Here is an 11201-nt window from a genome sequence, read left to right on the forward strand (position 1 = left end):
TTTTTTTTTTTTTTTTTTAAGGTTTGGAGCTAAATCTTGCAGGACAGGTGCTCTCTAGGACCAAACTTGCCTACCCTGTTCTAGCTGAATGAGCAGGCTGCTACAGATATGTCTTATGCTGAAATAGAAACCCCTGCTCTGCCAGCAAGGAGACAATTTAATGATAATCTCAGCATTCCGAGAGATGTGTCAGCAGAATGCTGTGCTTTGTCATGAGCTTCAAAGCCTGAAATCTGAACGGAGGGCTTCAGCTGAGGTGGTCACTTCCCCAATGCCATCAACACACTTTCACTGTCCAGCAGTCAACATTCAGACTCCACAACCATACCACCCAATTACAGCCTGACACTCTAGGCTGCCACCACCTGCTGCTTTTGGCGCTTTTCCACTGTATGTTTCAGCTCGGTACAATTTGTTTAAATAGTAGGGGTGCTCCAATCAGGATATTTGAGGCTGATCACCGATCACAGAAAGCAGTATCTGCCGATACGATCACCTCCTTTTTATCATGTAGAATTATTTATAGTGATGATCCAATCAAGATTTTTAGACATTTATTCGGGGCCTGAATTTCATTTTTGAAAATTAATTCCCCTCTTAGGTGACTCTTGTGAGAGGGGATTTTTTTATTTGGGGGGTGGAGGGGGGCATTTTTTTTAGACATTTTTCAAAAATATATATTTATCTCACCTAAATGTTTGATCATGCCATGCATTTTTGTTTTGAAAGTCGTGCCATTGTTGCACAATAGCTTACACACAGCACAAGCCTGATTTGGTGAGCTGTATGTGAGGTGGCTTTTTACACCAGGTTCACACATACTCCGTTTGCAGTGCGTATGCAGTCCATGTGTGGTACGTAAGTGGTGCAGAAGCAGCACTGACTGTGCTTTCACACAGGAGTCTGCAACTGATCCGTGGCTGTTTACTACAAACACAACATTTATCCATTATTTTGATTTCAAATCCAAACATTGTTACATAAAATGCTTTTTCAGCTTTGAGATTCTTTTTTACACAGTACAGTAATACAATTTCATAGACGTGTTTAAACACAATAAATATTAGAAAGACATTATTCAATGCTTTTTACTTTTGCATTTACTTCTAGATTGATATATTAAGTTGCTCAAGCAAGTGGCAACACATTTAAACTACTTTTCTTACATTATCATAAACATTCTAAATTTAAAACTTACCATTGTCAGAAACAGTCAGCTCTGCTGCCTTTTCTTTTGCATTTAAATCTTTATTACAAGCAATCCTGCGGTTCATAAAGAACTTAGTTTTCCTACCTCCACGAGTGCCATCTATTATTGCCTTGTTTATCTAAAAGTGCTCTTTTCCTTTTAACCTAGCCAAAAGCCATAGCCTGACACTAGACACAGTAGACATTAATTATATGCATTTATGGTGTAATTACTACATTTTCGTGTCAATCCATGTTCATATTCACAGCAAACAAAGCGCTGTTACTTTAATAAAAAACAAAAATAGACTTGGTGCGGGAACGATCTCTGCACTGCTGCAGACGCACCGCTCCTGGAACACACTGCTGGTGTACTGACAAAACATGCTACCTATCAGATTGTGCTACCAAAAATATATTTGCATTGTTTTAAGGGTAAGTTTAGGGTAAGGGTAGGTATGGGTGGGTAAGTTTAGGGTAGGGGTAGTTATGGACATTTTAAAAAGCCTCAAACTACATGAATAAGATGATGGTAGCACAATCTGATGGGTCTCATTTTTCGCTATCGATTTGTGCTACCTATCTTTTTAATGGGAGGTAGCACAATCTGAGCGGGTAGCACAAATCGTCAGAATACCGGACCGCAACTGTGTACAGTGTGAACGCTTTAATCCGTTAACATAAGCGTGGAAAATATACGTACCGCTAACGGCGTAATGTGAACCTGGTGTTATGTGTGTGCGCTGCGAGTGTGCATGAGCGCACGGTCTCCAGGAGAGCACGCGAGCACTGAATGGTTTAAACACTGGCAAGAATTAAAACGAAATGCTATTTATAAACTTTATTGACATGAGACACTGCCTCGATTGTGCAAGTGACAATTCCTGTGTCAAGAGCAGCTCGCTTATAGTGCAGACGTGATGTGATTTGAAGTCATTTGTGCATTTTGAGAGAGAAAGAGAGAGAGCGTGTGCAGTGATTCACTCACGCTGTTTGTGAAATTATGTCTCACAGAAAGTTTTCAAATTACTTTATAAGTTATTTAATGAGGAATTATACGAACTGTACATCACCTTCAGCATTATAATTATTTCACCCGCGCCACTGCAGGGGCTGCATGTCATGCCAAACCTCGCACGGCAGGCGCGTCATCAGCTTGAGATCGTTTTTTTGAGATCAGCCTTTTAGAGACCGCCAATCAAACATTCCAAAGCGATTATCGGCCGATAGTGATCGGTAGCCGATCAATCGGAGCACCCCTACTAAAATGTGACTTGTAAGCTTTATTGGATTCACGACACTTAACACCAAACACGCTAGGGAAATTTTTACCCAGAATTTTGTTTTGATCATGGTTCCTGCAGTCAAAGCACACCGAGTACCACCCCAAAGTCCCTAGTTCCTGGAGAAAGTTCCTGTAGTGGAAACGCGGCTAATATTAGCATTTCAAACAAGGGAGCAATAATACATACAGTGCATAATTCATTCCTTTAAAGGTGACCTATTATGCTCCTTTTTACAAGATGTAATATAAATTTCAGGTGTCCCCAGAATATGTCTGTGAAGTTTCAGCTCTAAATACCCCATGGGTTTTTTAAAAATTATACCATGTTTTAACTGCCTATTTTTGGGTGGGAGGAAAAATGCACAGATTTTGTGTGTCTACCTTTAAATGCTAATGAGCTTGTGCTCTCCACCTCCGTTCTAGCAGAGGGCTGTCTTCAAGATTGGATCATGAATCCATCTTTGAGATTCATCTGTGAAAATTATGTTTTATTCACCCTCATGTGCAAAGCAGTCTGGTGTAAATTGACATACTGGTATATGAATTGACATGTTTTCTTGGACATCTTCTCTTCATAAAAAAAATTACACCACAGAGGTGATCACACATCTCCTATGACCTACAGCTTTACAAGCAAGGAAAAGACTCTGAGGCTGGTTTGGTGCGCTTTCGCCACAGCATTTCTGAGCCCTGCAGGCAAAGGGCTCGTTCGGACGGGCTCCTCAAGCCCTATGTGCCCCTCAAGTATCAGCTCAGATGACGGCTCTGCCACTGAGAAATTCATGAATTACCCCATGAGCCCAATTCAAAATGGCCACCAGGGTGGCTCATGGTTGTTTACCATGGCGGGTCTCCACCAGATTTGTGTGGTATGTACAGCTAGAAGAGCCTGTCTGACCATCGCCCTCTGCATATTGATAGCCCCCCCCCCCCCCCCCCCCCCCCCCAGATCAGGAGATGCGTCACGGGGGGGTTAAGAGTCGTTCGGCCAAGCTGAGGAATGAGCGCCTGCCCCGGCTTGGAAGAGATCCTCGGAGGGGGTGGAAGTCGAGACCCAGGGTGCGGTAATATTATAATAAGATTGCCTTTCTACGTCAGTAGGGGAGCGAAATCTGATTGGCAGATTTTTGCACATGCTTACAGAAAAACACTTACCAAAACAAAGATACTGGGTTGTTCTTTTTCATGTTTTTTAGGTTGATAGATGCACTGGGGACCCAATTATAGCACTTAAACACAAAAAAGTCAGATTTTCATGATATGTCCCCTTTAAAATTGGTGGACACATTTTGTAAAAAACAAAACAATGTGTAGTGTGCTGTTGTTCTGTGTAGTTTATTTTAAAATAATAAGATCAGATCATCACTTTGGTAGTTCAATGACTTGGATTAAGAACTAAGAGACCGATGGACTGATGCAGAGATTACAGAGGGATATCTTCTCTTATTGTCAAGAACATGAATATTTCACTAAAAAAGGAATAATAATAATAAATAAATACAAATGTACAACTATACCAGTCAAGGGTTAATCATGAAAGACCAAGAGTCCCAAACTGTAAAGAAGTTTTGAGATGTTTGTATGCTTTTTTTCTGTCAAGTTCAGTGTTTTTATCTGTGAAATATTTTTATGTTTTTTTTTCTTTTTTGTGATGTCTCAAATAACGTTCATCAGATTCACAAACAGCAGGCAGAAGCAGTCTAGAGGTTAATCACCTCAACAGAAAATCCATGATTTGACAGCAACAGTGATTGCACTTTTAAGTTGAGTTATTTTTACTTTGATACCCATGTCACAAGTTCCTGATAATTTATGCCGTCTAATACAACAAAGGTAATAATCAGCCCATTGTTGTTCAATGTTTGCTGTTTATTTCGCTAATGAAAATGAAATATCATTACAGAAAGATGTGTATATTGTGTGTTAGTAGAGTTTTAGATGAGGACCGATTTTTATCATTGCAGCTAGTTTAGTCACATTGTGCTACAATAGTACATAAGTATATAATAGACAGTGTTGGGAGTAACGCATTACAAAAGTAACGATATTACAGTAGTATATTACTTTTTGCTGTAATGCAGTAATATAACGCATTACTAATAAAATTTGAGTAATATTATTACTCGTTACAATCTCAGTAACGCACGTTACAACAACATATGTTAACTCAAAATTAAGTGGTGAATTTACCAACACCGCAAAACAACACCAGACAATAATTTCCATGGTTAAATACGTTGTCTATTTCCTGTTGCTGTAATTCAATGGTTGAGATGACTGAGACGGATTCTACATTTGTGAGATGGGCATACTGTGGGGTCAGAGAAGAGAAAGAATGCGGCGGATGAGCGCAGACAAGCAACAGAAATTAGGTTGAACTAAAAATAACTATTTGTTTTTATTAAATCATAGTTTACATATAAAAGGAATTAATACGCAAAATATATGACTCAAATAATTAACAGATTAACAAAACGAAAGAAAAAAGACAATATTGTAAAATATGCTGCTGAGTTTGGTTAATTTTTGTGGCGCTACACTCTGCAAAAGTTCACGGAAAGGAAACCGAGATGACAAGTGCATCCTAAAATAAAAGTAAACACATTGCAGTTTCGAAGGATCTGTATGACCAAAAATTTACGGATTATTTTATGTTTCCGCTGTTCAATTGTGCCGGTGCCTCACGCACACACATACAGCATTGCAAACATTGCAGCCGTTCATTATCAAAAATAAAGTACAGTCAACCAAATTTAGATACACTGGAAATTAAAATCGTCCGTACAATCCGTGTCGTTCAGCCTGAGCTCGGGCCAAGCACATATTTGTTCATGTGAAGAGTGTGATATTTTCTTTTCTTTTTTTTCGGAAAGCGCGTTAAGTAGCCTACAAAAGCATGGTTTACATACTAAATAGGCTAATAGTTTAGCATTCAAATACATCGCGAATATGGAAACATTTGGATTCGTGCCGAATGATAGAGGTAGGCTGCGTGAGAACAAAGGTGTTTGCTTTCAGTTTCGCTTTAAATTAATTTGTTTTGGCTTGTTTAGCAATTTATATTTTTCATTCTTGTTTTGTTCTGAATACAGTTAAATTTAAAGGATTTGTTGTGGAGTGAGGAGAACTAAAATAGCCTATAGGCTTGCTATTGTGTTAATTGCTTGTTCATTAGGGCCTATAACATTCCGCTTTATTTAGGCTATTATTTCTGAATGTAGGCTAATTGCGGTTTGTGCTTGAAAGTAACTCGCAAGTAACTTAAAAGTAGTGTAACGCATTACAATTCAGAGACAGTAATATTGTAATGTAACTAATTACTTTTAAAAGGAAGTAATAAGTAATATATAATGTATTATATTTTGGAAGTAACTTGCCCAACACTGATAATAGAATATGAATTAATGTTTTGAGTTTAAAATGTTTTATACCTCACTGAAACAGATAGCTTCCATATAAAAAGAAGGGGGAACAGTTTCTAGCAAGCTTCTAGTGTCACAATCCCTGCCTGTGTTCTGTGTCCCTAGTGTTGTGTTCACCTCATGTTTCCCTGCCTGTCTGCCACCTTGTTAGTTGCCATGGACACTGATTAACCACACACCCCGTTACCTCGTTATCTTGGTTGCCCCTGTGTATAAACTGTGTGTCTCTCAGTCTGTCCTTGTCAGTTGTTGTGGATGTGTTACCCCGTTTTCATTGATGGTTTCTATGTGTCTTGTCTTCCTTGCTTGGTTTTGTTTGGACTGATTACCTGTGTTTTGATCCTTGCCTGTGTTTTGGATTGTGTTCTTGGATTACCCTTTGAATAAACTGCTGCATTTCCGATTAGTCCGATTCATTTCCGCGAACCGGTTCTTTTCGGACAGATCGGCTCATTGAACTGGTTCAAAAAGCAGATTCATCGGTTCCTGACGTCATCAAGCTATAACGTCTCTACACATTTCTTTTCTAACAACTCAATGCAATGTTATAACAATGAAAAATTAAAATAAGTAATTTGTCAACACATATTGAAACATTAAAAAAATAAAGTTATTTGTGTGAAAGCATATTGCTGATTATTGCCATATAATTCACTTAAGTTAATGGTGTTTGTGGTCACAGTTTAATTCGCTGATCCTTTATGTCAGATACAACTGACTGACCAATATTGACTAGCCTACAACTTGGATAAGATTCCTAAAAGTTTCACACATTACAGACATTGATGCACAAACGCGGATGTCTACAGTATGAAGAATGAATAAACCAGTCTTATAAACTCCTTGATTTCGCTTAAGCAACTTTAAATATAATATGCATGCACAATAAGCTATTGTAAAATGTATTTACATCACTCGCCAGAAAGGTTTTTTTCAGGTTTTAATAAAATGTAAATTAATAACAGTCCTAATAAGCATCTTTCCAGTACGCGCCTCAGGCTTGCACAGTATCGTCAACTCAATCAGAATCTTCGTAATCCTCGGCAAACTTCGCCACGGCTCATTCGGTTCTTGTTGAGTCCTCGGTAATCCTCGGCAAACTTCGACAGTTGGTTGAACCGGTTCAATCGGTTCTTTTTGAGTTGGACGTGGTACTTACGGCTGTGCGTCATGCATCATCAACCCAGAACTAAAGTTCGATTCAGTTCGATATGTGAACCAGCTTGACCGGTTACTTCCTGAGAACTGGCTCAAAAGAACGATTCCTTCAAGAACCTAACATCACTAATCCGCTCCCTTGCCTGCTCTTTGCCTGCCCAGCACCCAGTCATAACATCTAGTTAGAGTCAAGATGAAGTTCCAAGTGAATAAGGGGAATATTTGAAGAGGTGAATATTTAAGGGATAATTTACAATTTTGCCATAAACAATTTTGGCTATTAAAGGTGCAATTTGTAATTTTTTGCCGCTAGAGGGTGCGTATTCAAAAGAAACAAAGGTGTAGTTAGATGATGCCGTGACTGAGTGTGGAATCATCAAAAAATGTATTAAAAATTAAGCGTTAGCGTTAGTTCTGGCAGGTCACGTGAGTCAAGCTTGCATCAGCTGATTCTCAGCTGATCACATCTACCTATAGGAATACGACACCTGTTGCGGCATTCCTATATAAGCTCTATTCAGTATTATTCAGCAGCTTTTCAGCTTGCTCCGGAGCAAATTACCCTCCTCCATCCCCAGCTCCTCCTTTCGCCACAGTCAGCACTTGGCTTTCTGATATTCCTTGCTAATCAGACTCCTTTATCTTGAATAAAGTGTTACACTTAAATATCATTAAGTACATTAATGATATCTGCCTTGTTCTGTTCTGTTAACCCTGGGGGGGTTATTATTGCTGCTCTCCCTGCTCATTCATGACAGGCTGCATGGATGGGCAGGGAGTTTTTTGCCCAGAACAGAACCATACCGCCAAACCAAACTTTATGCTAAGTATCTATCATTTTGACAATAGTAGTCCTGACAGAAATGTGTTTATGTAATATGAATATTAAATTAATATTATTATCAACATTGAGTGGAAGTTTGCAACTATATTTTATTATATTTGAAATAAATTGGAAGTGCTGTACCGACTGAATTAGGAAGATCAGGTTAGAGGGAAGTCAATACATACATGCACCCAAACTGTTCTATTTTGTCTTACACTGTTAATGTTATTTATTCCTAGGTGGTGGAATAAAAACAGGGGGAACACACTTAATGCCGAAAGTGTGCTTGCATTTGGTCATGTTGGGAAGAACAGGAGCTGGGAAAAGTTCAACAGGAAACACAATACTGGGACGACAAGCTTTTAGTTTAATGAAAAGCTACAAATCTGTCACTCGAGAAATTGCTGCAGAAGTCGGTGATGTTTGTGGATTTGCAGTCATTGTTTATGACACACCAGGATTTTCTGGTACAGAGAGTGAGGAAGAACTTGGACAATATAAAGAGGTCCTCCAGAACTGTATATCAGGCCTGTGTGTGTTTCTGCTGGTTCTCCAAGGAGACAGATTCACTCAAGAAGACCAGAAAATCGTGGAAAAGATTGAGGAGCTGCTGGAAGAAAAACGCATTGAAAACAGCTGGTTACTCTTCACCAGAGTAGATCAGCTGGATGAAGGAAACAAGACCATAAATAAAGTCATTAATGAGACAGAATTCTTGAAGACTCTTACTCAGAAATATGAGGGCAGATTCCACGTGTTCAACAACAAGACAAAAGTTCCAAGTGACCAAGTGAAATCTCTGATAACTAAAGTTTTCCAGAGGACCTTACAGAGATGTAAGTCTATTATACCTAGATCTGAGGGAGGGGGTTCACATAAGGCAAGGTGGGATTAGGCTGTTTTCATTCAAAATAATGTAAAATAATATTTAATTCGCTTTCTGACAGTATCCACAGGTTTCCCAGTATGATACATTTTAAGAAATGTTTTAGCATCAATAAAAAGAGTGGCCTAAATATAAGAAAATATGTAAAAATACAACAAACAAAAGTTGTTTATGCATTAGTGATATTGCCTCTTTTATCTGCATACACAGCTATTTACTGTATAGAAACTGTAGTATGTTAGCATAGTAATAGGCCTTTATCATACTTGTACTATCATACAAACTGCGTTCAAATAGTAGCATATAAATAAATAAAAATTTGCTGCTGTCTGAATCAATGGCTGTGCCTATAGCAGGGAATTGTGGCAATTTATTTTTTGTCAAATTCAGCACATACATATTCTATAGACACCAAACTCAGTTTATCTGACGTATATATAAAATATTGATGTTTGCGAAGTAACTAGTTTAATTTCCTGGCGCCTGTCCATAATGCATGCAGAAATTCCTTTACGCAACTAATCGTAGCCGGATGTGGTGACACGCAGACTGTGATAAAGGTCTATTTCGCAAAGACATGCATGCCAAAGTGAAATACGTGAATGTTTGTAATCTGTTTTATTTTGTCATACAGTTTCCAAAAATCCTTGGCAAAGTATTCCCATCAATATCCAAGACATCTCTGCTGACAGTCGCTCATTCAGAAGGATTGTGCTGCTGGGTAGAAGAGGTGTCGGCAAGAGTGCAGCTGGAAACACAATACTGGGGCAGAACGTGTTCAAATCTACAGGTGGCTCAAATGCAGTAACCCGTGAATGTACAGAGAAACGCGCCACAGTTTCAGGCAGGAAAGTGTCTGTGGTTGATACTCCTCCATTCTTTGAGACCGAGATGAATCCAGAGCAGTTAATGACAGAGATGGCCAGGAGTGTGTATTTATCCAGTCCTGGACCACACGCTTTTCTCATTGTGTTTAATGTGAATATGAAAATCACTGAACAGGAGCAGAAGATTCCTCAGATGATTGAAACGATGTTTGGAGAGGGAGTGTTAAAATACTCCATCATTCTCTTCACTCATGGAGATCTGCTAAGAGGAGAATCCATGGAGCAAGCCATTGAGAAAAACAATGCATTAAGACGTCTAGTTGATCAGTGTGACGGCAGATATCACGTCTTCAACAATAAAGATCAGAATAACAGAAAACAGGCCTATGATCTTGAACAGAAGTCTAACACAATGATAGAGCAGAATGGAGGAGGACACTACAGGAATCAGATGTACGAAGATGCTCACAGATTTAAACAAGAGGAAAGAGAACGAACACTGAGAGATGAGGAGTTGAGACAGAGAGAGGAAGAGAGGAGAAAACCACAAGTTAATTATTTTCGCAGTGTTTTAATTGTTACTGCCGTCTGTGCTGGAGCTGTTGTTGCTGCCCTTGTTGGTGCTGCTCTTGCTGGAGCTCCTGGTGTTACAGCTGCTGTTGGAGCCATTGTTGGATCTGCTGCTGCTGCTGGAGCTTTCAATGATGTAGCCGTTTGGACACAGAGGAGGCAGAGAGAGGAAGAGGAGAGAAAACAACAGGAGGAGAATGAAGAAGAGCGGGACTTGAGAGAGTAAAAATGAGACACGTTTATGAAGAAGTTAAAAGGTCAACTATCAAGAATGAAAGAGAGACAGAAAAGGACAGAACTGATCTGCTACCAACTGCTGATAAAATCAGCCTGTGAGAAACACATCTTTGTTTATCTTTATAGTATTCATCATCATTGTCATCCTCACTAGCCAGGTTTCCATCCAATGATTCAAAATATAGCTGATGGAAATGCCATTTGCTGATAACATTTCTCAAATGTTGAAACAATCTTTTTCCGTTCTACACTGATACTTCAAATGTCACAAAAATTAATTTGGAAACACTTTTTGTTGAGAAAAAGGCTTTAATGCAAATGAATGTGGTGTCACACAACAGAATTAGCCAATACATGCAGTGTCCGCGCGTTCATGTTGCATTCTTTTCAATCTACAGTCAGCTGTTGGGCCCTATTTTACCGATCTAAGTGCATGGTCTGAATCCTCTTTTGCTAGTTTAACGACTGAAAAAAATGGTCTGTCCAAAAGGGTTATACCTAGTCTATTAATGAGTCATGGGTGTGTTTTGGGCGTAACATGCAATAAACCAATCACAGTCTCATCTCCCATTCCCTTTAAAATCCAGTTGTGCTTGCACCATGGCGGATTCGCTATTTAAATGGCGGAATTTGCAAGAGGAAAGACTAAAGGCTTCTCCAGAGGAATCCTTTTATTTTTAATATTTAAAAATGTTTGTGTGCTGCTGCACATCCCTGTGTGTGTAATAAGCAAAGTGTACACGCAATGTGTACACATCTATATGTAACTATAGATGCGTATTACTAACGCACCCTTTAAATA

General features: G+C 39.0%; 2 protein-coding genes across 2 annotated transcripts in view; both read left to right on the forward strand.

The window, feature by feature from the left end:
• Positions 1 to 3233, forward strand: part of LOC107573332 (GTPase IMAP family member 4-like) — a 6969-nt gene extending 3736 nt beyond the window's left edge. Inside the window, exon 4 of the mRNA XM_016259771.1 lies at positions 3099 to 3233. Within this exon, the coding sequence (XP_016115257.1) occupies positions 3099 to 3233 (135 nt within the window). The remainder of the gene's footprint in view (positions 1 to 3098) is intronic.
• A 4917-nt stretch (positions 3234 to 8150) lies between these two features.
• Positions 8151 to 10388, forward strand: LOC107573333 (GTPase IMAP family member 7-like). Its single transcript, XM_016259772.1, has 3 exons — positions 8151 to 8715; positions 9400 to 10142; positions 10332 to 10388. Exons 1-3 carry the CDS (start codon positions 8151 to 8153, stop codon positions 10386 to 10388), a joined length of 1365 nt encoding a protein of 454 aa, XP_016115258.1.
• The last annotated feature ends 813 nt before the right edge of the window (positions 10389 to 11201 follow it).

This window comes from Sinocyclocheilus grahami, unplaced genomic scaffold (assembly GCF_001515645.1).
Source record: "Sinocyclocheilus grahami isolate Dianchi unplaced genomic scaffold, SAMN03320097.WGS_v1.1 scaffold1920.1, whole genome shotgun sequence".
Lineage (NCBI taxonomy): Eukaryota > Metazoa > Chordata > Actinopteri > Cypriniformes > Cyprinidae > Sinocyclocheilus > Sinocyclocheilus grahami.

What these genes read in the sequence shown, in the direction of transcription:
- LOC107573333 (XM_016259772.1), top strand. Translation starts at nt 8,151, where the DNA reads ATGCCGAAAGTGTGCTTGCATTTGGTCATGTTGGGAAGAACAGGAGCT. An exon ending in CCAGAGGACCTTACAGAGAT is followed by an intron (nt 8,716 to 9,399) that starts GTAAGTCTATTA and finishes TTTGTCATACAG; the next exon opens with TTTCCAAAAATCCTTGGCAA. An exon ending in AAGAGAGGAGAAAACCACAA is followed by an intron (nt 10,143 to 10,331) that starts GTTAATTATTTT and finishes AGGCAGAGAGAG; the next exon opens with GAAGAGGAGAGAAAACAACA.